At 48.5% G+C, this 25,621-nt stretch overlaps 1 protein-coding gene across 12 annotated transcripts in view; it reads left to right on the forward strand.

The window, feature by feature from the left end:
* The window catches only part of LOC126543780 (CUGBP Elav-like family member 1-A), a 575,682-nt gene that overhangs the window by 508,560 nt on the left and 41,501 nt on the right, over window positions 1–25,621 (forward strand). For all 12 annotated transcript variants that reach the window (XM_055062366.2, XM_055062365.2, XM_055062364.2 and 9 more), the window contains one exon: window positions 22,444–22,501. In XM_055062366.2, coding sequence (XP_054918341.1) covers window positions 22,444–22,501 — 58 coding nt within the window. The remainder of the gene's footprint in view (window positions 1–22,443; window positions 22,502–25,621) is intronic.

The following is a 25,621-nucleotide window of genomic DNA, read 5'->3' on the forward strand; positions in this document are numbered from 1 at the left end:
AAACCCGCCTTGACGTCATGAGTTTTGATGGCGCCTAGCCGGGCCGAGTTGACTTTTTATCCATAAACATGAACAACGTTGTATTTTAAACGAGCCCCCGGAATAAGCAAGTTGGTTGAACTTTTGTAGCGCTAGAAGGGCTCAAACACGAGAAATTACATTGAAATCCATGACGTCACGCTGACGTACCCGCGTAGAGGTTCGAGCGCGAAATAAAAACAAAATGGAAGTTCGGACTTTTTTCCCCTCTTCTAGTAATGAACTTCTTTCAGCCGAAATAGTGAAAATAATCCTGGAAAAATTCTTTATCCTGTAATTGCACTCACTGCTATTTGCTGTATATTTCTCGCGTTGAAGAATTCCCATGACCGAACTTTTTTTTTATTTTTGTTTTCTTTTTTCTTCATCGCAGACACGCGAAACATTACCGTTTCTAAATGCATACCTGGGGTTCCCGTTCATATTGGCGAATATTGCCCTTGACGGCGCTTCCCATCGAGTTCGAAACCATTGCAGGAACTGAAGAGGCTGGATAAGTCGATGGAAGCGAACGGTTTTCCTGCTTTCCTTTTTAACGTAAATCTTCGATTCGTCTGTGTCCTCCGAATGCATTCATCTACTTCTATTCCTCGAAGTCCGCTTGTTTATTTTAGTCGAGCAAGCCTGCCACTGGGGGCTTTATAGGAGAACCCGATGACGGCCGGTCAGAGCGAAAAGCGTCGTTCGCACCTGCCTACTCCTTGATTGCCGTTACGTCGTCTGTCTCCCCCACCACGCCGCTCCCCCTCACCTCTTCATTTCGTCAATTTCTCTCCTCTCGCGTCGCTTACTCTTTAGTTATCCCTCGTTTTACTTTTTTCGTCCCCGTTTCTCTCCATTATAGCGGTTCGCCTTTTCTTTTTCTCTCTCTGCACTGTTCTCTGTGTTGTTCCCTTGCGTAAAAGTCGTCGTCCGTGCTCGTTAGGGTATCGCGCTCGCGCCGTCTGCCGCTAAATTCAGTCTACGAGTCCCGCAGACGGCCGCCGCGAGGGAGCGCGCCGCTCGCCGCCAATTGCCCGCACTTTGCGAAACGAGTTTGAAGACGCCTCCGGCAGATGTCGCCCCGCAGCGACTCGGCGGGGACGTTAGGGTGCTAAATTGCGTTGTAATGAGTTCCCCGGATACGACGCAAGAAAAGAAAAAAAAGAACGTGATGGAAGGAGAGAAAAGTATAGAAAGCCTCCCAGGTCGCCCTGTTCGTGCGTACGCTCCAGCGGCTATAGGAAACCTGACAGTGAACGAGCAAAATTTCGGGGCCGAGTGACAAAAGACGGGACGCTGTCGGTGATGAAGGCATTGTGGGAGAAATTGTGTTCGAAGCGGCTGCCGCAAGATTGCTCTGCTCGTCCTTTCATTTCACCGCACTCGATCACTTTAGAGAGTTCTTTTGGGGGTGTTACAGGCAAAGCCACGCTGCTTGTACAAGGAGTTCGTATAAGAGTACCTGATTCGGCGTTTTCCTCTTTCCAGTGTCATTCTTGCACGTGTTCTTTTCTGAACTTAGTAAAGCTCTCTCTCCTTTTTTTCTGCACGGAGTATTGCTACTCGAGTTATTTAGTTCGCTGAGCGGTAGAGGAACGTGTTCGGAGGCTCTAATAAGGAAGGCCGTTTGTGAACTCGAGCTTCAGCCAAGAGACCTAAAAATAACTGTGATGGCGATATGTTTATGCAAACTGACTTCCAGAAGAGTTATGATGATGGTGATGTGTAACTAAGGTGGCATTCCTTTCTCCTTTTGACGTTGCCAACGTGCCCTGACTGGCGAACACCTGCCGTGCGGATCGCCGCCGTCATTTCGGATTCCTTATTTTTTTCCCTTCAAAACGCGGCACGCGCGCGCGGCTCAGCCTCGTTCTGTTTTCCCCTTTTCCCGTATTCCCAAAAATCGCTCGCCGAGATGTGCGCGCCGTTCTCCCGCCTTTCATCCCTCTCGATTTCGAGTTCCGAGCCCAAAATCACTCCCGCACAGCCGGCGGCATGTCTGACGCGATCCGCCATCTTCATTCAGTGCTCCACATTTTCCTTCCTTTTTTTCCTCTTTCGCCAAGGGGCCAGTCGCACGCCGCCGAGCTCCTCGGGACCGACCAAATGGGGCGAACAGACGTGGCAGAAATTCCCGAGGCCTGCCGCCAGCTTCGCTCCTCAGTGGGGAAGAAACCTTTCCCTCCCCCAAAGCGACTCTCTTCCCGAACCCTTACGCTCCCTTCATCAGCTTTGCTCGCCAGCGCCGTGCAGGGAAATCGCGTTCCAACGTGACCCGAGCAACCCGCGCGCTATCTCGGCGTCCTCGTGTTCCCGCTGTACACGTCGTTTATACATCGCGGCTGCCGCACGCCCTTTTCCGCCTTTCGCTTTCAAGTCGCGCCGCGTTTCGCCGCAGTTACCGCGCGGCGTTCGGGCTGCTTTGTCTCCCGGCGGCTTCCTTTCTCGCGCGCGATGACGTAGTTTCGCCTCGTCTTTCATGGCGGCGCCCGTTTGCGTCGCGGCTTTCGCGGCGTCTGTTGGCTCGAGCCCTTTATGTTCCTCCGTGCTTTTTGTAACGCCCCGCCACGTAACGGCTCCCGCCCGAAGGTGCTCGCGGGTGTCTGTGTTTCCCGGTTTTTCTTGTATATTTTCCCCGTTTTGCAGCTTTTCTTGACGTTGCGTAGCGCCCCCCTCCGCCCCCGCCCTCCCCATTTCTCCTCATCGTTCCCGAATATCCGTTCTTTCCTGGCGCTCCACCTTATGTCCGTAATAGCCGGACGTTTCTTTCTCGGCTCGCATCTTTTTTTTTTTTTTTTTTCCGCGTCTGAAAGGACGATGCACCCGCAGATTCCAATTTCTCGGGCATGTCGCGTTCTCCGCGCGCGTACTTCCGTGGCTCTTTAGTTTAATGCCAGCCTCACCGGGGATCTCTGTCTTTCATGGAAGGGGAACTGTGGAACGCGGTCGTTTGCTGCTTCATCTCTGCTGCCGCCGTTGACGATGGGGGCCTGCCTTCTCCGTGACTTTTATGTCACAAGAAAAAAACGGGGGGGGGGGGGGGGGCGTAATGTAGTTCTGACGTGGCTATTGCTGTTGAAGGAATTTTTTGTCTTTGTCCGATATGCCTGGTGAGAAAAGTATTTGCTACAGCTCTTTTGGGGCGTGTGGCGCGGGTGTCAGCGTGGCGTCGACGGCAGTTCACACTGTAGCGAACCCGGGATCGAACACTGGGTGGGACGCATTACGCTTTTTTTTTTTTTTGCCGCTTCTGCTGCTCAATAAGAAAGCATGGCTTTCTGGTGACTTCTGCTTCTCAAGAAAACATGGCGACGTTATGCACTGACACGTTCCTAAGCCTCGGTGGGACAGGTAGCCGCGGTGGGGACATCGTGCACTATAGCTAACACTTCTGCTATAACAGGGCGTCGCCATGTTTTCTTGAGTAGCAGAACGTGTTAGAAACCTGTCCCACCTAGTGTTGGATCCCGGGTCCGTTAGGCCTGATTCGTCTTGACGTTGCCGGTATTGTCATCGTCGTCGCCTGGTCACTGCACCGTCGTCAGAAAGAGAGAGAGAGTATCGAGAGAAGGGGGGAGAGTTCAATCTGAGCTGCATGCATCTAGACAGCCAACCTCAGCCATATCCTTCTAGCGCTGGAGGAGGAGGGAAACAGAGGAGGAGGATGGAGTTATGAGGAGAACAAAGGGAGGAGGCGACGCACTCGACGGATGGGTCGGTCTGCTCAAAGCCTATCAACAGCGTAATCGCCAGCACTGTCATTTCGTCTTTGCGCCGCCGTCGTTATCATCATCACGCCATTCTCGTTATTGTCGTTTGAATTTATTAAGGCTGTCGCTTGTCTTGGTTTGCACCGAAGACTTTGCTTTGGCCCACCTATAGCGAAGGAACTTCGGACAGCTGGTGCGTATTTCAACATTGTAATAATATATTTCGCTAAAGTAAGACGCAGGGAGAGAACTAGAAGCGCCGAGAACGCGATGCTGTAGGTTTGAAATAATTTACTTTTCAGAATTAACACACATAAATCATTGAATGCGCAGGACCTAGGCGAGAAGAAGCAACGTTGATTGCTTTCTTCAACAGGGAAGCCGTCGGGATTAGTTTATGGACAGGTTATCTTCCATATGGAAGGTGTCTTCCATTGCGAGAGCCATCCAATGCGGGTGGCCCTCGGGAATTGTTTTTCATGTGCTGCGCGATATATTTAGTAGTTACACCTCGCTTCATTTTATTTTGTTTCGTTCGTTTCCTCAGGTTTGTTTCTGTTATGTTTCGTTTTCACTCATCTTGTCCTATAACTTTATCGTTTAACCATTTGCGTGCGGAGGGATTGAGGTTTAAACCGTGGCAAGTTTATGCTCTCAAACTCGTGGTCGTGTAACGCATGCGTGCACGGGTGCCGCACCAGACAGACATCCTTCGCCGTGGACGGTACCGTGCAGTAATTGGGGTACAGACCGCTGAGCTGGCGGTTTACAAAACCGGATTTAGGCGAAGACTAAAATTTAATTAGAACGTCTTGAGGGGCTAGTTGGTTCGTTGTAACGGCTGATTGCCAGATGCGCAAAATTGGGAAACAGGACAGCACGCAGAATATTCTGTGTGTCTCTGTTGTGTCGCGTCCTGTTTACCAAGTTTGCGCATTTAGCAAATCAGTCATGAAGACTGAAAAAAAAAAGCTTAAGCAGGAAATCGTTGGGCCAACTTTTTCTTGCGCTCAGTGAAGCTTAATGATGCATGTGAGATTTTATTCCCTTTTAATTCAAAAGCGTTACGTTTTGGGCGAGTTGGTAGTACATGGTTCTCATTGGACATTTGCGCGCACAAAGACAGGACGTCGAACGAAGAAGGGACGCACATGAGCATGCTGTGGGTCCCTTCTTCGTTCGACGTCCTGTCTTTGTGCGCGCAAAAGTCTAATAAGAATCCATTTTCATCTCGGTTGCACTGCTTTTGACATGCGCGTGGCTGATATGCGCTGGCGTTAGTACTGTGATAATGTCTTTTCTTTGTTTCTTTTTTCCCCTCCTATCAATTTCTTTTCTCTCTCCTTCTTTCTTTTACATTGCACTGTGCTTCCAGCGTTGCCCTCGTAACCAAGACGCATATAGCCATACTTTTGTTGACTGTAAACAACCGTTTATGTTTGTGTATATGGGACAGGATTTTGTTTCCGCATCCTTAAACCTCTAAAATGTTTCGTTTAAACTGTTTATAGAGAGAGCGTCCAGGCGCATGTCTTTGTGGGATTCAGATTGTTGAATGGGGCTAGAAAACTTGGTGAACCGGGAGTAACGGCGAACCTTGAAACGTCGTCCGCGCGAGCCGACGTCTAGCCATCATGTGAAAGGTCTGTGGCGCAGATTGACAAGAAAAAAAAAACGGAAAAGGTTATTCTAAAGTGTCTGTCATGGTGTGTGAAGTCGGCGAATAGTTCAGGCAAGCGTGCCATCGCTTCATTTAACTAGCTTTAGCGAGACGAGCTGCATATAATAACGATATCTATATGTTGACGCGAAACTAATTTCATATTTTTTTAAAGCTATAGCCTCCAAGCCGCTGTTGGCGGGCTTTGCCTGGCGACAGCTGCGCGCATGCAAAAACTCGGTGACGGCGGAAACTTCCTACAGTGCGCTCGTTTTTGCTGCTATAGCTTCAAAGCCCGCGCTGGCGCGCTATCTCTGGGAGTTAAGTTCGACGACATAACCTCCAGCGAGCAAACCCACAAAGACGAAATTGACGATATATATACTTCGACGGGTATACGAAGCGGGCTCCAAAGGGACGATGTTGGTTGTTTGCAGAGGCGTTAGTGTATTTGTTGGCTCTCGCCGTGCTGCTGCGGAGTACGCCCGTGTTTGGGCACTCATAAGCGAAGATAATAATAAAGCACTCATAACTAGAGAACATAAAGATAGGCTGGCTGGGCACCGGAGAGTATCGACCGCCGTTTATTTATTTATTTTTTTTTTGGGGGGGGGGGGGGGGGTGAAACCGGATTTATGCGCCTCTTAATCCCGTTTTCCTCCCTGCTTAATCCTTCGCACCCTCTAGAGATGGCAGTGCGCCGCTGTGTTATACGCCCGTTACCCGATCGGATCAACTTTTAATCCACCCGCCCCGGTTGAAGCCTTCTGTCTACCCGATCTATATACGCGTCGATGAGAGGCCGCGCTCCGTTTCGAAATATAGTGGAAAGCTTACGAAGGTTTTCGCAACTCGAGAGGACAGCGTTCTTGGCTTACTGCGTGCGAACGTTGTTAATGCGAAATTAGCTTTAGCTGCTCTGTTAGCACTCGTGTCGGCGCTGTATGTATATATAACGTCCTTTTAAAGAAATTAAAAATACAAGAATAAAATCAAGATGAAGCCCATAAATTAAGGCGGGGTGAATGCGTATAGCTGGGCTGCATAGTCGGTGGGACGTATACCGAAGCTTCGATGGCGTCGGTTGCTTCAGAACTTGTTGGTTTAGCAGATACCGTGCGTACGTTATGCTTGTTTAAAAAGCTTTAGGAGCGTTCTTGGTCGCGTTTTCGACTAACGTTGAAGCTATTTTCTTTTTGTCTTGACAAGGTGTCTGATGCGCCGATATCTGAACTCAAGTTTAGGTCATATATATAATCGCAATGATCGGGTCGTAATTTCGTTCCGTACGCATAGCTTTCTTGATAGCGTTGCCTTGGCGACTGTCACGATTACACTTGCACGAAGGTCTAGCGAGCCGAGTTAACGGAAGCAATGTTGCATCTCATCACACGCAGTCAGAGTTGACGGACGATCTCGCTGCTGCCACCAGTTGAAGGGGTTGTAGGTCGTAGGGAGGAACTTGGGAGGAACTAGGCCTACAGGGTTTATTTACAGTATTTGCATTATAAACAAGATATAAATTCGACAGTCTAGCGTGGCTCCCAAATGGAGCACGCAAGACAAAGCATGCGAGCACGAAGCTCCAAACACACTGCTTCTCGATCACGAGCACACAGCTCACGAGCCCGATCACAGAGCACACAGCTCACGAGCACACAGACGAGCACACCCTAGCAGCAACAAACAGCTGCTTATAAACACTCCGTGTTCCCTAGATCCCTAGGTGAGGGAAACGTTCGACCAGTCAGCGTAGAAAGTCCTCGTGGCCGGCCCGTTTTTGAGGGAAGGGGGTAGGGGGTTTACACACACACATTCCGCACAGGCTTCACTGCCCCCTCCGAGGTGAGGCGGGCTTCGCAGAACTCGGGGCTTACGCCTTGAAAGGCGCGTTGCTTCCCCGAGCTTCCCTGAGCTGGTTGTCCATTGTCTTGCGTCCTGTAGTCGCCACGAGTGTCAGCAGACTGACGAATCCTGGGGCCCACGTACCGCAAAGCACCCTTTTGTTAGGGAAGCTCTTCTTGCTGCAGAGAGACCATGTCGGCGGTGGCGGGTTCAGTAACAATAGTTGGTCCGCCGATCGCGTTTAGTCACAACGGCGCCGAGGAGGTGTTGAAGCGGCACCTCGAGGTCCCTACGAAATGAGTCACCGCAGCAATTGTGATAGGCTTCCATGGTTCTCTTTGGGGAAGCTCGCAACGCTCGCAGCTGCAGCTGGCTGAGAAAACTTGCATGTTGCCACCTCAGCAGGCCGTTCCTAACAGCGCGCACGCAAAGCTAATAAATATTAGATGCGAGTGTTATGCATCTTGTTGCTATAATCGAACATTGTGTCGCGAATGCGGATGGCCGAACCTGAAAGCAGTGATCTCTGAAGCCACAGCCACTGCCTATGCCAGTTTCAAGTGTAAGATCTATGATGGAAGCATAGTCAGTCACGGAACTATATCGAACTATCTGAATTAAGATGATTCAGAGGGCATTGCACCCTACCGTCCGTAGCCAAGTCGCAATGTCCGAGAAGACGCGCAGCCATTGGAGAAAATTCGCCCGTGCTTGGCTTTTCATGCGTATATGTCGGGTGAGACTGTGGCGGAAATAAGTCATTGAGCGTGTTTGTAGATTGCTGACGGGTTTGTGGCGTCTCATCACTTATAAACGCCAAAATTTATGTACGTCACTCATACTTGTCTGCTATTTATTGAGTGAGCGTAAACTTTCGTAACAGCATTGTTTAGCTAGGTTCATTTACGCCTTTATCTCTGCCACATGTTGAAAGTTCAATATCGAATGCACCGTTTATTAGCATACTTGAAAGCTATTTTTCAAAACCTCGCAACGTATATTGATAGCGACGGCGCGATTTGGCCAGAGGTGCCCGCGGCGTTAGGACCTATTAATTATCAATTGGATATGTTTTATTAGCATCTCCAAGTATCCATCTAGACATAAATGAGGAACCACTTGCCCTGCTTGAGGCCCTTGGCGTTAAATAGTACGAAATACGTGAATGAAGAATTGTGAAGGCAACTCGCCCATCATAGCATTCTTCTGGAGAACGAAATCATTACTCATCGGGGCAGTAAGAACATTTTATATTCAATGGTTTCCTACCGCGCATACACAGCGTGTCTTAAGGGTCCAGAATAAAGGCAGCAAGCTTAACCCGGTACCGCCAGCTACTACCACCCTGCTTCAAAGTGGATTCTCGGGAAATTCATTCATCCAGTTGCGACCCGCCGTATATCTGAATAAAACCATGCTTTCTCCGAGCTATTTCCTGCACCGTCTTTCGGCCACTCTCGCTGTTTGCGAAATCCATCGCTTGGCCCTGCTTTGTTCTGTGGGGGATCCTTCTTTACCGCTTTCATCCTTCCCCGTGGCTCAGACTCGGGGGCGGAGCTTTCCTTTAGAGCGTCCCGGGAAACCGGCACGCATGGAGCTATAATCTGACGGCTTAGTCCGTTTCGATTATGGTGAGGAGATTACAGGGCGCAATGACGGGTCTGGGAGGGGGCTGCCTCTCGCAATTTTGCGGGTGGGCGCTCATACTCCTCCTTATATGTAGGTGGGCAATCTTTACCGCACATCTCCCCCGTCCATTGTTGTGAACCGTGCCGCATGTTCTTTGAAGATTTTCGTTAATCCAGCACCGTCGTACGCGCTCTTCACCGCACACCGAGCTTCGTTAAAAACGCGCGCTTACTTCTTCTGCGGTCAGCATCAGTTCAACGTCGGAAGCGACGTGGGAGAGGAAGCGATATGGTGATCAAGCGAAATTTCGCGGTTCGGAAGTACGGGAAAGTTTGACGCGTTCGGGCGATTGCGGTTCCGACGTGTGGTCTCATCCTCGTTTCGCCCTCTTAACGTCCTTTGAACTGTCACACCGCGTTGGAGTTTGCTACTCGACACTGCGGAGCTTTGGACAAAAGGAGGCGGAAGCGGGCTTGCTCGCCGAAGCGAGGAAGGCCCGCTTGTGCTATGCTGCGACCCAAACGGCTTGCGCACGCAAGCGCAACCCGAGGCCGTTGCGTCGTCTAAATCTAAAAGTCTATGAGAAAGCGCGCGCAGCAACGACGAATTTGGAAGGCCTCTTCCTGCACTCGCTTTCCGTCGACAGCAAGCTTATCACGCGTGTTGAATACCAGCAGGTGGCTTGAGTGTAGGGAGACCCTGGCTTGTTGTCCTTCGTGCTCGTGGCGCATCTATCGCAATTCTATGAGGCGCATGCGATGGCGCGCGGGAGCGTTGGGCGTCTGAAGGTTTCGGTGCTGGGCTAGAGTGGCAGGGAAGGACAGTACTCCTCTTCCGACGCTTGCCTCCTCTCCCCCTGCGGCGGTTGCGGAAAAGGATGGTGGCCTTTCACGCCGGTGATGGCGCTGCGGGATCGAGACAAAACACCTACGACCAAATGGTCGATACGTATAGCCACCCGTACCACCGCTGACACGGGGCGTATTATTCTGGGACGATCACTTTCGGCGATACTCGACAAATCAGGCGCGCGCTGATTGGCTGGTTGAGCAAAACCGGATGACTTTGGTTGGGTGGTTGAGCACTACGCCACGCGAGTGCGGTGGTATCGCCGAAAGTAATCGTCCGCGAATACGTGCCCAGATGTGCTTGTCTGTTCTCTTTAGATTTAGGCAATGCAAAAAGAAAGAAAAATAAAATAAATCCTACCTACACGTGCATCATCTCTGAGAGGAACGCACGCCTACAATCGCATCGTTCCTTTAATAAAGTAAAGAATAGCTTTCTGGAGGAGTTCAGGCTATTCGCTTACATTGGCAATCACTTTCGTTGGTTTCGGCACACTTGTTTGAGCTTACAACACTCTGATATGTACGGTAACAATAAGTAGTTGGCATCATCCATGAGCGACACTCTCCTAGAAACACACATATATCGTGGTTATAGAAAAGTAGACGACGTTGAAGGAGCGTTGTGTGAGTGTGCTCTACATCTGGGTGGAATGTTGCCGATTTCGCGAAGCACTCAGACATGTGTGCATTCACCTTCTGTTTTCGCCCCTTCATGTCTGTCTCATCTCTCCCTGTTTCTCGTTCTGCATTGCAGTAATGTTCTTAAGAGGAATACTTAAGCTCCGGCCCAACTCCGACGCGGCCTATTCAGATGCATGTAAGACGCAAAAAACGTTTTTCTGAGATAGCCCCTGGAGCGTCATTAACGAAATTTGTTGCATTTGAGAGAGAAAGTTAAATTCTAGAGACTGTTGGAAGGGGAATTTCGATTTGGGGCCTGAATTTTGTTAGAAGAATTTTCAAAAATTGGGAAGTTTGAAAAAAATAGCGGCACGAAGTTTACAAATTAATAGCTCTGTATCAAGAACAGATATCGCAGTTCTGTAAGCGGCATCCATTAGATCATTGAAAGCGGACATATTCGATATGTCATTTTATATCTTACGTGAATTTGTTACGTTGTGTGCAAGGGTTCTGCAAGAGCTGTATTCCCATATTACTAAATCTTTTCAGACTAATGTGTAACATGTCAATTTTGTCCGCTTTAGATGCACTATTAAATGCAATTCACAGAACTGTGATATCTTGTTTCATTGCCGAGTTTCACAGTTGTAAACTCGGTAGTTTCGTTTTCTGCAAATTTGCGACTTTTGCCAATGTTTAATAAATTGACGACTTAAATCGAAAATTCGAAACCAACAGTCACTAGATCTTGAGTTTTTCTTTTAAATGCAGCAAACTTCGCCAAATTTGGTGCAGTGGTTGCCGAGAAAAACAAATTCTCCTTTTACATGTATTTAGATAGGAGCACCCGAGTTAAAGCTTCTTCTTAATGTCGAACCCACTATGCCCGAGCTGCCACCGTGATGGTTTTGAGACGGAAGACAGTCTGTTAACTTGGTTATGCCAGAGTCCTTCCGCGTTACATGGAATGACTCTGGTTATTCCCTGCCAACAGTGGCTGCATTAAGCGACGTGACGCTGCCTATACAGTGGCACCCTCTCGCGAGCCAGTATATAGGAGACCATATGCGCTGGAGCCGCAATGTTCGGTATATAACCTGCAGGCAGGAAGGAAACATGGAGGAGAAACACATTGTGATACACAGTTGAAGTCGAGAGAGTCGGTGCAACATGTGATCGTGTCGCGGCAAAATTGTTTCTCTTTTTTTTTTTCTGCCGCCGCACTCTGCGCGCACGCTCTTCTTAAGGGACGCCTGGGGTGAGAGAGCAATGAACGTGCGGATGCTGCACCCCACGCATTGCAGCGAAGACGATTGATCCATTGAATAAATGTTTCGTTCATGGGATGGCGTTTTGGCCCATGGCGAGTAATTGGGAAGAGGGAGAAGGTGTGTCCGGACTGGAAGGCGTACGATGCGAAGAGCAGGGTCTAGGGCCGGTGTGAAAGCCCGGAAAGACTCCAGGGCTGCACCGAGGTCCTCTAGACCGCTCGCCGGTCGGATTAGCTCGGTATAAATGCATACGTTGCAATAAAAGACCGAAGCTGCCCAAGCACATACCGTTAGAAAACGCGCACAGAGCACTTGGCAGAGTACCCAAATTGCGCGTAAGTGGAAACATGCCGCCGGCCATGCATTGGGCCGAGTCAGCCGAGCAGGGCCACTCGTTGGGACGACCTTCTGAAAGAGGAAAGGGGTGGCTTCGCGGAGAGCTGCCTTGCGAAGGCGGGCTGCTTGACGACAGGCTCCCTGCTAGTTTATTTCTTTCGTCAATGATAACAAAGAACTTGCGCAATTGGCTGTGACGTCATTTGTAGGAAGGCCAGCGGCTGCCTGAGAATCACTTTTGAAAAAAAAAAAAAGCAAAGAAAGGCGCCAAGCGTCGGTCAGGTTTTCCATTGGTATGGGTTGTCGGTCATCACGCGTGGCGTCATGACTCAAGCGCATATCGCACAGTTTCTTCGCCTTTTCTCCACATTCCATAAAAAAGGGGAAGCAGGCGAGGGGGGGGGGGCGGGGGGGGGCTGCTGAAGAAAGGCGCGCCGGGACTTGTTTCGCCATTCGCGTGAGTGGAAGTGAACGGTGAGCTAAAGCAACGCGCCTTGCTCGGCATCCTTTGTTTATGCGAATTTATTATTTCTGTACCAGAACATGATTGGTCGTGTTTTGCAATTCTCGCAGGAAAACGCGTTCCTAACTTTTCAACTAACTTGGGAAGTTGCTCGTTCGCCGTCTGGCTCTCAGAATGGAAGCAGCACCCGGGCAGTCAGTCTGTTGCGCAACGGGGAAAGAAAAAAAAAAGCGCTGCTCTTGGGCGCTGTTATCTCCCCAAGAGAACGTCCTGTTGCTTTAGCCGATAAAGGGGCGCATGGGCTTTGTTTTATTTATGTATTTAGTTATTTATTTAGGCGAGAAAATGAAGGCGACGTTGGAAAATTTGGTTAGTTGGAGAGAAAGCGAATGTGGAGCTGCGTGCTTTGGGAAAGAGAGGGCAAAAAAAAAGAAAGGCATACAATGAAAACACTTCATACCACGCATATATATATATATATATATATATATATATATATATATATATATATATATATATATATATATATATACACACACACACACACACGCACACACACATACACAGTATATGCGGCCTGATTGCAGCGGGAACGTTCATAATGAGTTTTCGTGGTGGTACGGCCTATTCATCGCTCGTCTCGGCGCCCTTTTTCCTGCAGCCTTTCCCTCTCTCCCCTCCCTTTTCGCGATGGGACTCTGAATGGCTGGTACGAGAGCGGACACTTTGAGGAGAGAGGGAGTAGAGAGAGACGTGAAGAGGGTGCCTGGTGGTGGTGTATATTCCGCCTGGAATAACGCGCTCGTTGTGCCGTACAGACGAGCCTGCGCGAGCGCTTATTGTGTGGGTCCCTTGGTTGCGTTCGTTCGTTCGTTTTCGTGCGCGCGCAAACGTTACGATGCCGGATGCAGAAAGCGCGGGAGGGGAGGTGCTAGATTGGGGAGAGAGAGGGGTGGGGAACGCATCGGCCGTCGTCTTTCAGGGGACGGCGAGCAGCGTGGCAGCCGTTATCTGCTCATTAGCAGCGGAACACCAGAGCGACCCGCCGACTCTTAATTAAGGCCCCGCCGTCCTGTCGCCGCAGCCGCCGCCGAAGGCTTGCGTTTTTCTAACTGGACCTATATAACAGAGCTGTGCGCATCTCTCACTCTCGCCGCCCCGCGAACACCAAGGGAACCGCAGACAACGGGTTTCCGAGAGAGTATAACAACGTATTGAAGAGGGGTTTGAAGCCGGCTCTGGGTGTAGGGGCGATGGGTGGTCTGTTCTTTGATTCGCGTTTGTTCATTCTCGCGTGCGCTTGCATACGTACTCGGCTTTGTTCTTTTTTTTTCTGTCGTCTGCAAAGCGAGCGGTTTAGCAGACGGCGAAAACAAAGGGTGATTTGCCGCAGACGAGCGCCAGAAAGATTGCAGACGGCGACAACAGCAGCGTCGCGCTTTCGCGCGTCGAGCATTCAGCGGGACCGCATATCTTGGCTCTCTCAGTGTTCTAATTATTTTTTTTTTTTTTTTTTTTGCTGTATCGCGACTAGGCGATGCGCTTAATCGATGTTTTTTTCTTATTTTCTTTTCTTGTTCGGTTTGTCTGTTTGCATTTTCTCGTGTCGTCTTCTAACGTAAGTTCTTGCGCAAAGCCAATTGCGTTATCCTTCGGCCGCACAGTGCACACAAATCAGCGAGAAAAAAAAAAAGTCGTCTGCAGTTCTGGTGACAAGAGAAAGCGCGATGAAAGGACGAAACGGCGGTGTTTGAAACGGTAAACAAAGTTAAATAGTAAGAGCGCAAACGTGACTTGTTTTTTTTTTTTTTTTTTTCAGCTGCTTTTTCAGGCTCGGCGTGTCCTCTTCATCCGGCCGATTATTTGTGACAATATATCGTTTCCACGAGCGGTGCCGGCGCCTTAGAACAATGGCGCGTTTTATGTGCTGCCTGTGGGCCGTTTGCCTTTGTCACAGAGAGAAAATTAAAAGCCGCCGGGTGTCTTTTCGTCATCATTATTTCTTTTCGGAAGGGAAAAAGAAAATCTCTAGACGTGGGTAGTTCCTCTGGGGGTAAAAATATATTGAACAGGAAATCCTCGGAACGTTTGTTCCCGGGAAAGTGCTTTTTCAATCGGAATTAATGAGCCCGCACGGGCAGCCGCTAACTGGCCACCCAAAAGAAAGCAGCTAGCGCCGAAACGCACGCCTTTTTTTATGGCGTCACACCGGGCTTTTCGTGCTTTTTCGCTTGCATCGCGTGACATAGCGCTTTTTCTTTTTATCTTTTTTTTTACTCAGCTTTCTTCGTTCCCTCTGGCTCGTTACGTATAGGCGCTACACGAACTGGGGCCGTATTTTGTAAGGATTCTAGTTGCCCGGTGCGCTATTGTTATACGTCCCACCGAATGGCCCATATACTGCGATATGCGTGAGGCGTGCCCTTGCACGAATGAACGACAAAGGGTTATAGGAAGGAAAAATGAAATTAATCGGTACAAAAAAAAAAAATGATACGGCCCGAAGAGCCCGTGTTTTGTAACATTCAATTTGATATCCTTCTTTTAATATATTATTTATTTATTTATTTATTTATTTATTTATTTATTTATTTATTTATTTATTTATTTGCTCAGTTTCTTATCATGCGTCGCGCGCCGTGTGGCCGATTTGCATCGAATATGGCGGCACAGCGGCGTCCGAGCTGTTTGTCCGAGTCAATTACGAAAGGCAAAAGGAGCCAAAAATAAATACATATTTACAAAGTAAGGCAGCAATACCGTTTTTTTTTATTTTATCCGATTGTATCATTTTCTTTTTTTTAATCGTCCGTTGCGCCGAGTGACCGATGAAGACTTCAGTGGCCGGGACTCAACTAATGGCGCGAGCCAATGATTGAAGGCAAAATTAATTTGAAACGAAGTATCGTTATAATTATACGATTCGACCCTGGGAGCCGTATTTCGTGCGTTGCATTTGCCATTATTCTCATGTCGCGCGCCGCCCCTTATGGTCGATCTCTAAGTGATAGCGGCGGCGTGACTGCCTACAGGCAAATCGCGAAAAGAAATGGATAGTGAAATGGGTCGTTACTAAGTACGGCCCCGGAGTGCGTCTTTTGGGACGTCCTCGTTTGATTTTACATTCCTATCGTATACGCTTCGCGGCGAGCGGGCGTACCCACCCGATAGCTGGGACGCGCTTTCATTAGAGCCAGCGACAGTGGGCGAAAAGAGCAGTAAAGTGAAATGGATCGTTACAAAGTATGGCTTGCACCGGCTGCGTTATCGACTGCAGCTGTTTCCGTTTTATTTTAGAAGCGGGGATTCGGAACAGTACGTAGTTAACTCGATTACCGCGGCCAGTATGTTTTAGACGAGACGACAATCGCCAATGAACTCGTTATAGAACTTAACGCTACCTACACTCCATGGCGGTGCGATGACGTCAGTGCGTACGCTCATGTACGCATCAGTGATAAGAGCGGCGTTCCCGCGTATTACACTGAAGGAATTACTTCGCCTTTATACGATGGCGACGGAAATGCTTTCAAAGCGGTGCAGATAATTATTTAGATCTCCACAAGCTTGCTTAAGACGCTGCGAGTACTGCTGTCCAAATAGCCATTAATTTTGCGACGCACACGCCCCGAGTTGTGTAGTACAGTCGAGATCCTCTACAGCGAATGTCTCTACAACGAAATCCCCTACATAACGAAGTCCCCTGTATAGCGAATGATTTCGGGAGCCCCGAACACTGCGTTAAACAAAGGCTTTGGAGCCGTAATTTATTCGCCGAAATTCGAGCATTCGAATTAATCGGACGTGAACTGAGCTCAGGTAACGTTACACGATCGACCGAAGTAAACGACGCGCATTCGAGCTTTTGAACAGCAAATAATTCGCCGTTGTTAGGATTGGGGGCTCAATCCCATCGCTCGTAACCCGTTGGCAAGATTCGAGTCCGGCATGAATTAGAAGGTAGCTGGCCCATGCCGTCGTCCAATTTATCCACGCTGAGGACGTTGATGAAGGGAAGGACTGCTTCTCATCGAGAACGAGGAATATGGGTTTATTTACAGTATCTACATGCAGTTCATTAGTCTAGCATGACTGCGAGAGAAAGTACGTCAGTCTAACATGACTGTTTGAGAAAGAGTGCAGTGAGCAGTCGCACAACAGTGGTTTATAAACACTCGGTCCTCCCCCGATACCCAGGTGACGGGAACGGCCGTCCAGTCATCGTAAACAAGTCGCCTCTCTGCGGGACGGTTTACACACACACACACACACACTTCCTTGCGCGAGGTTCATGGTCCCCAGCCGAGGTCAGCCGGACTTCGTCGAACTCGGGGCCCACGTCAGGAAAGGTGACCTTTATTCCCCGAGCTGACCCCCGCAGCGCGGTCGGTTACCCATTGTCTTGCGTCTCGAACGGCGCGTGGGAAGGGGTCTCCGTCGACGTTCCCGCGGCAACTCCCCTGCTCAGATCAGATCAGGCGGGCGGTGGCGGTTTCAGGCACAAAGCCTGCTTCGTCGCACTCATCTTGGCTCCAGCGACGGAGAGTCGAGGACGCGCGCACTGTTCTCCACACACAGTCGACTTAGTCACGCCGTAGCTAGAGGTTTGCGGTGGTGCTCCGGGAAAGGTTGCCGCCGCTGTCGCAACTGGCTGGCAAAACTTGCACCTCAGCTGGGCCGTTCTTAACACCGTGTGCAGTCTTACAGTCGCGACCGTTTAGGGCACTCGCGCTGTACGAAAAAAGAAAAGCGCAATCGCACAACACTCTCCAGGTTCAACGTATACGTACGGTGCTCAAGAATATATGTTGTTGCACCATGTCTCTCGGGCACCTCGAATCTGCCCCGGACTGTGCGATTATTCATTCAGCAGCGGCGTGTTCTGTCGCTCGGGACGGAAACGAAGGGACTGCATACGCATTCGAAACGAAGACCGGCCCGCCGAGCGACAGAAACCGAAGTCCGTGCAGCACGCTCTGCTTCGCGTGCGGCTCCCTTATCTCTGACCACACTGCCGGAAGTAAACACGGAAGAAACCCACTGCCGTTGCGTTCCCGCCAATTTTTCATCATTTTCTCGAGACGAATGTAGCCGGCAAGAAACATGTATAGCGAAAGCGGTGCAGCACAACGTCTTCCAAGGAAGGAAAACGCGCTTGAAACTTTGTTAACCTGCGCGCCTCTCGCGAAATTCTCTTTCTCAAGATTACGCTGTTTTTTCCATACTTGCGTGTTTTGATTTTTCTGTTTTTTTTTTCTATTTACTACGTAGCTTCACCGTAGCGAAGGGAGATCATTTGTTTCTTGTTGTGTGATAAGCTGCTTACAATATGAACTCTAAAAAAGCGGCAGCTCCCCAGACTCCTCCCGGGATCCGTCGGTATATGTCGGTGTAAGCGGCTAACGCGACTCAGTGGTCGTTTGTCACGATTAGGCGCGTTATCCTGTTTTGAAGCTAAGCGTGAAGGAAACCTTTCTCTTCTTTTTTACATTATAGTTCCGTGCACTTTTCCTCTTGCGCCAGAACTCAATGTATCCCTCCGCCGGTGCCGCCTGCCTGATTATTAATGTTTGCCTTAGACGGGTCAGGCGAGCTATATTTTCGGATTGCGGCGCTTTCTTTCTTTCTTTCTTTCCTTTTCTTCTTTTGCAAAGCACGAAATGTTACAGTGCGCGTTTCATCCCGCGAGAGTAATACTGGGCTCTTATTGAGCGCGCCGATTTACCACAAAACATTCCCGCGTGTTCGTTCCTGCAGACTGCCAGCTGCCGTCGCGAGCAAAATTCGTGTTCGTCACAGTACATACGTTACACGTCACAGTACGGAAGGCTCGTCGACCGCGTTTGTCTAATGATGTGCCGCTATTAGCCTAGGCGGATCCAAAAGGCATTCTTCTTCCGCGAGTACACGGAACTATTTTCTTGCGCGGACTTCTTCGCGCAGCTGGCTTTCCTTCTTTTTTTTTTTCCCCACACTCGCGCCACTGCACCGAATTAAAAACGCTGCGTTCGAGCCGGAGCAGCGCTTTCCCCGTTCGATCGCGCCTGACGGATCCCAGATTAAGCGCGCAACGTCGCCGTTCCCGCGAGACCATTGATTTGTTGTCCTTTTCTTGCAACCCTTCGGCAACATCGCCTTACTTTAACGATGCCAGTGCGGGCCGATCGCCTGCCTTATAGCGTAGTTGAATTTTTTTTTTCTTTCTTTCGTTTTTTCACCGATTCAGGTCAAATTCCGCGGGGTGGGCGATAAATCTTGACTCGATTTCTGGCTGGCGGCGAGCCTTCCGCGAAGCGCCGAACAACGGCCGTGTATATTTTGCTCTCGGACGAGAAATGCCCGACGTGTAGCAAACGCAAATATTGTGCGGAGGGCCGAGCCGCAGAATTGTGATTAATTGCCCTTTCGCGTGATTAAAGGTGCTCGGCTGTGATCCTCCTCTTCTATTTTCGCTCCCCCTCCCCGTTCTTCGGCTACAGCTTGACAGCGCTTCCCTGAATACGCACGCCTAAGAGCAGCTGAGGCAGATTTTATTGCCACCTGATATTTGCAGTGGCCGTGTTTGTTTTAAGCCTACGTGAATTACGTCTTCCGCCTCAGCGGGCTTTGTAAATGTCTTTCTTTTCAGTGGCTTGCATGAAACACTTTGGTGAAAATTGATTTTTTCGGTTCTGTAATGCAATTACGTGCTGACGTAGCAGTGTGGTTGTACTGTATAGGCAAGATTTATAAGCCTCCCCTCGGTCCGCTTGCTTGTAAGGCTTTTACAATTTCTTCCCCCCCTCTCTCTCTCTCTCGCTATTTTTTGTCATCTTGAGGCTCCAAGTGAAAGTGCTTTAGGCACTTTCACTCCTTACTTTTGTTATTGCACCTGCCGTGGATAAGTTTCATCTACTGCCGAGCAGAAAATGAGCGAGGTTGAAAGGAGGAAAAATTACACGCTGCTGCATCGCAGATCTCTTCAGGAAAAGTTAGCGAGCTTATAAAAGTAATGAATGCGCAGAAAATACCATGTTGTTTAGTCAGAACCGTAGGGAAAAAGTACAAGAACCAGGCGCGGTGCACAAGTTACGAAAACACAACGTGAAATATTTACGACCAGTTGATCTTCACCAGCTTCCATACCTTGCTGCTTTTAGCATGTGACCTATCAGGGTGTCTACCAACCGGGAAAACCGGGAATTCTCAGGGAACTTGAATAGTCTGGAAATGCTCAGGGAAAACTCGGGGAATTTGTGTTTCTCTCAGGGAAAAATTAGCTGTAATTTTATTGAAAGGAAAACGAAGATCGCGGTAATGCTTGCTCGAGTAACAGAGAGGAATAGTAACGAATCGTCTATGCCGCCGTGTCGTCTGCCGGATGAGTTGCCAGTGTGCGCTCAATGAACGACTTTCCGGACGCCCGATCATCGGACGGCTTCGCGCTACCACCACGTATCCCACAGAGGCAATGTATATGAACGTCTGCAATTTCGGACGCAAGAACACTTCACCGTCCGACTGCACGTCCGAAACGGCATTACTCCAAGCCACCTCCGCCGCCATTTTGACGGTCTCGCCGCCTCGAACCGGCGCTCTCGCATGCAGATCTGCTGGAAGCCGTAGCCACCACGGCGGCAACGCTAGGCCCAGCTGCTTCGACGTTCGCTGCTAAGCTTCTTGCCGTTCTGGGCCGTGTTTTTCATCGAATTTGCCGCTGCCAGCATTGTCGCACTGTATCCGCCTTAAGTGGTCCTCGCGATTGGCTTCGAGGCTAGGAAAGCACGGCGCGTTGCATATAATACTGGTTCTCGAAAGGCAGCTTTGCCTCAATACAATAACGTTACGTGGTGAAGCATAGGCGAAAGTATTGCAGTGAAGCATAACAAGCGTGGGAACGGGAAATTGTCACGCGAGACAGTATATATTCCTTAGTTATACGCGCGTGCACCCGCCATCTCCTGTCACAGTACGAGCACCCATGTGCCTAATAAGTCTACTGGTAGGCCTTAAGAGCTTTTTCGGACGTGCCTGTGGCGATTTGAGATCTTAAGGCCAGTGAAAGACATGCATTCAATTTTTTTTTTTTCGAACTGCCCGATCTTTCGGACGTTATTGTGGCCGATAGAGAGGCCGAAAAATGGGACGTTGACTGTACAACTTTCCAAGAGGATGCTTCAAACGGTCCGTTGGGCGAACGCGCGGTGGAAAGAGGACGAGAACAGAAAGGACCTACGCATTGAGCAATGACCGAGATAGGAAGCGTGCCGGTGCTTCTTTGAAGTAACTTGAGCTCAAAAAACAAAGCTTTGGCTGACGCCGATATGCAGATGTCCCTCATCCAAACCAAAATAAACTTTTTTAAAGCAGTGAAACGCAACGCTGGGGCGTTGTGCGCGTGCTGGGAGCATGTCAGGGCAGTTGAGTTCGACTTACCAGCTGTTGAGAGAGAATCCCAGTTGTGACAAAGTTCGGGCCTCATAGCACTGAGTTTGCTATCAGTTGATAGAAATAGCTCGTATTCGAATGTATTTGCTTCTGTATGCGTCTCCTTTTTATTCCTATATAGAAAATGTTCGAGTCAATTTGCAATGGGTTTTACCATTTCTTTTTGTTCGAATATATTTTGCTTGCTCTGCATTTTACTAACCCCTCCCTTCTGTTTCCTTTTTGAATATATAAACACTACTCCTTGCTATTCAACCTGGATTAAGTCGTTCTTTTTTTTTATTTTTTAACGTGCTTGCTAGAGTGACAGCATTGGGCGACATGGTGTCAGCCCGTCTTGACATAAAACAAATGTTCTGTGTCACTTAGGGAATTCTGCAAAGGCACTCGGAGAAAACCTGGAAAACTCGGGGAATTCACATCATGCACCTTTCACATAGAGCTTTGTGCTAACATACCGTATAGACTCATGTAAGGGCCGCAACTCCAGCTTGGCAGCCCAAAATGTGCAGGAAAAAAATCCATCAGAGAAGCAGTCGCATTCGGTGCCTCGAATCCGCGCGTGTGCGTCGGCGAACTTTTGTGGGCTGTGCACTTCTGCATGCCCCTACCAGTTCAAAGTTTCAAAGTTTATTTGTCAATACAGCATACAAATACATAAATTCTGACCTGCCTAAGCATGTTGTCCTTGTTGGCTGGTCAGGCAGCAGGTTGCCGAGAGTTGCGCGTTGACCTTTGATACAATGGTACATTCGGGGATCCGGCTTGGCCGACACCATTTTGGCCAAAAGATTTGGTCCCGTGTAAGGGCCGCACCCCGCCAAATTGTGAAAAATGAGTGCGGCCCTTACACGAGTCTATATTGTACTCAGTGCCCCAGGAAGATGAAATGAAAGTTGACACTCGGGTTGCAGATTACCTGGTAACGCTGAGTGCTGCTGTTTCTTTTTTTTTTTCTTGTCCCCTAAATAGCTTCAACGTCCGCCTTGAACCACATATCTTTGTGTTGGCATCTGCGGTATAAGGAGTAGCCATGGCGGCTCACTGCTGTTCTTATATGCAGCCATTTTTACAGCAAATTTGTACACGAGGTGGCACTCTATGCCACCTCGTTGCTCACCCTTTGTGGGTCAAGCCACAGCGCACTGGGCATTTGTAAACCAGCAGCAAGGTGGTGTGAGGAAAGCAAAAGCAGGTTTTTTTTTATCCCCTACCCAGGAAATGCATGAAGGCTGATCAAGGAGACCTCGCAATTAACGACGAGTGTATCGACAATAGCCATCACAGAGCGAGAGAAATAATTTTGCCATACTTATCGAGTTCTTCGACTGATAAAGTCACTTTTCTTTTTTTGCTTTTTCACAGATATGCATTGAGTACGTCATCACTTCATATCCTTAAATAAATCATTGCGTGATGTGTAAAGTTTAGTCACCATAGTGATCAGCAGCCTGTTCAATTACAACTGGTCATTGTCTATTATGTGTAGTTGTTGAAAGTTTCGAAGTTCTCCTTGTGTACGTTGATGGATACTTCTTGCTCTCTCTTCTTTTTTCGCAGCTTGAAGTTTCCATCTTTATTTATTCAATGCTCTTGTCCTTTGCAGCAAGCCGCCCAGGCAGGCGCGTTTCCAGGCTTTGCCAACCTTCCACAGCTGAGCAGTGGTGAGTGAAACACTTCACCCTCTCTTTTTAGCATTACATATTATACATATAATTACATATTATGAATGCAGGTGTTAGGAAAAGAATCGCAGGTGATGTTTCCTTCTAGTGGCACAGGAAGCAACGGCTTTCATTGGTTGGGCAAGTTGGTTCAGTCGTGTTACAGGCACACATATTCAAGCAGCGAAATCGGACAATGACAGAAAGCAAGCACTGTAGCACTAGCGCTGACTGCCAACTAACTTTTGTTGGAAAAGCACAGCAGTGTGGTGTATATATGTTGTGCTACTTGTGAAATGCAGACATGCTGTCGCTAGGCAATGAAGTGTCTTGTTGCATTAGAGAGCGAGCTAAAATTCTACCAAGCTCTGGGGGAAGCACGTTTCTGATTTAAGGCCTTTAAGGATCTAAGGATTTCATTTTGTAAACTCAGTAAATTGAAGAGAATTGCAACATTGCGTTTCACACCGTTACTCTGCACCATGAAGAACTGTTCCAATTTTGTAAACTGCATCTAATAGAGTGTGTGAAGTTGGCAAATGCAACACGTTGGTCGGCAATCAATGTGAAGTATATGGGCTTTTGTTTACTTTGGTCTTGCAGGAATTCTATTTACATTTTATCCGTATAATTCAGAGAATCACAGAATACAGTCAAACCTCGGTATAAGGAAGTCGGTAAAATAGGCAGTTCGCTTCGTTAAATCGAAATTTCGTTCTATTGAAATTCGACCTTTCATGCGCATAAGCACAGTCGCCGATCGACGTTTTACACGGAAAGGGTTCGCAGAATTTTCCGAATTATCGGGCAATCGAAAAAAAGGCAAGCTTGAATGAGAAAACTATTCATTTTGATAAATTTGGTAATCGGCGACGAATGATGCCGTTTCATGCCACGCCGACGATGTCTTCACATCGACGGTACGAATTAAGCGAAGCCTGCAGCTACGCTTTCGCGTGCACTCCGCCCCCGCGGCTGATAGCGTCGCCTCCCCCTCCCCTCTCACTCGGACGGCGCTATTGCGAAAAGAGCGCCGGCACCGAGGAGCGAATGCTTCGTCTGTCTAGTACACTCTAGTCTGTCCCTCGCTCCAACGGGTTACCGGAACTCGAGATTACGCAACTTCCAACACTAAACGCGCGGGAAGACAGCTTACATAATGCCGCGGCGTCTCGGCACGCCCACTCTGTGCACACGCGGCAGATTACGGCTAAAGCAGTTTGCGCGGCGCGTGTGCGCCCGGTCACGCGCTTACAGCCACGCGCAGCCACGGCCGAGACGTGCGCCAACTTACCGCCCCCTCGCACGCGCGCTTGATCGCGTTACCGCGATCTCGCTCCCCTCCCCCTCTTTCCCTTTGCTTGCGCGGGAAGGCGGTACTCGTGAAGCCGCCATCTTTCTCGTCTCACCTCCGCACGCATTCACCCGCACCGAAGGCGCACGGTGAACGGAGCGGAACGCGGCAGGATCTGATCTGATCTGATCGCACTCGGACTTTACGCAGAACACGATGGACTCCACCTTGGCGGCCGCTCTTGTCGCGCGGGGCGCTATTTGAGAGGTGCCCGTTTGCAAGCACCCGCATGCAGTTCGGTCATTTGACCATTTGCGTCCGAGGAAGTTTTCGTTTACTGCCTCGGCATTCCTGTACCGCGGCAGTGAAATTTCGTTATATTGAAATCGCATACAGACACACTTCCTTATATTGAGGTTCTAAATACATGGTATTCTGTGGACAAGAGGTTGTGAAAAGTTAAACGATTCGTTGTATCGAGAATTTCGTTATGTTGAAGTTCGTTGTATCGAGGTTTAACTGTGTATAAATATTATCTTAGTCCACATTGGATGTCCTAATTGATACAGTTTACGCAATTGTGGTATCTGTATTCACTGCAGAGCTGCACAGTTGTGCATTTCGATTTATAATTTCTTTAATTTCGTTTTTCATTTTGGGGCAATATGTTTCAATTGGCCTCAGTCATGAATATGCTTGCAATGATCAGTATATATTAAATTCCTGTTTTAAGTGCAGCAAGCCTCATTAAAATGAATTCATCAAAGGGAACCAAAATTGTTTGCACATTTTCATGTATTTAATTAGGAACTATCAAGGTTTTCTTATAAAAGCCTTACACACTTTTCACCGTATCTGCGATTAATTATGTAAACTCTATGAAGGAGCTTGATCTTTATTTAGTTGAATAAATGCCTTCTGTATGAAAGTAGCAGGCACTGAAAGAAATCACATGGGAAATGAGTTTTTTTTTTTTTTTTTTTTCTTAGAGCATATGCAAGTTTTAAAGTTGACCTTGTTCTTCATATTCATAATAAATGGAGCAGAAATGAAACTTGGAGAAAATTCATAATTATCTATGCATCGCTGAAAGAGCTCTTCATTGTTGCAGGGCATCGAAGGTTCAGTAAGTAGGTCTAAATCACTTCCTTGCTGTGTACACAGTTTGATTGTTTTTCCTATTCTGTGTGCTATGAGGGGCATTGAATTTACTTTCAACTCGTCTTTCTTGGTCCTGGTAACTACTGTGAAATCCTAACTTGACTATTCCTTCAGAGGACTGTAAGGCCCCTTTTCAGCATACACAAGCCACTAACGTGTAGTTCCATCCAAAGCTCTCTGATAAGTTGTGTGTTAGTTAAGAAAGTTTCTAAGGTGCAATTGTAAGTATTCAGTCTGTCTCTCCGCTATACAGATAACCATGGTGTCTGTCCTAACGACAGTATCTATAGAATATGCTGGTGCAAGACAGATAATTGGAGGCCTTTGGGAGGGTTGTTCGTTTGCATTGCACATAAAATTGTCTGATAAAACTGTGTAAGGTTGTGCGTTCATCTAAGTCACGTCGTCACTGGGGGCCTAGATCATGCGACCTCAAGGTGTTCTACAAGGTACATCGGCGTTCCAGTTAAGTTTCCCAAAAGCATGCCTATAACAGTTCGGGACAATCTTAACTGGAACACTGAGGCGTAGTTTAGCAGATTTTGGGGACGGATATCTAAAAAATTTTGCTATTCTTGGAATCACTGCTAAGCAGGCATGACTTCACTGCTCCTTGGCTTCATTTACACATTTGCAGTGTGTTCCATAAGGTTAGAAATTCAGAA

Source organism: Dermacentor andersoni, chromosome 10, assembly GCF_023375885.2.
Source record: "Dermacentor andersoni chromosome 10, qqDerAnde1_hic_scaffold, whole genome shotgun sequence".
Taxonomy (NCBI): domain Eukaryota; kingdom Metazoa; phylum Arthropoda; class Arachnida; order Ixodida; family Ixodidae; genus Dermacentor; species Dermacentor andersoni.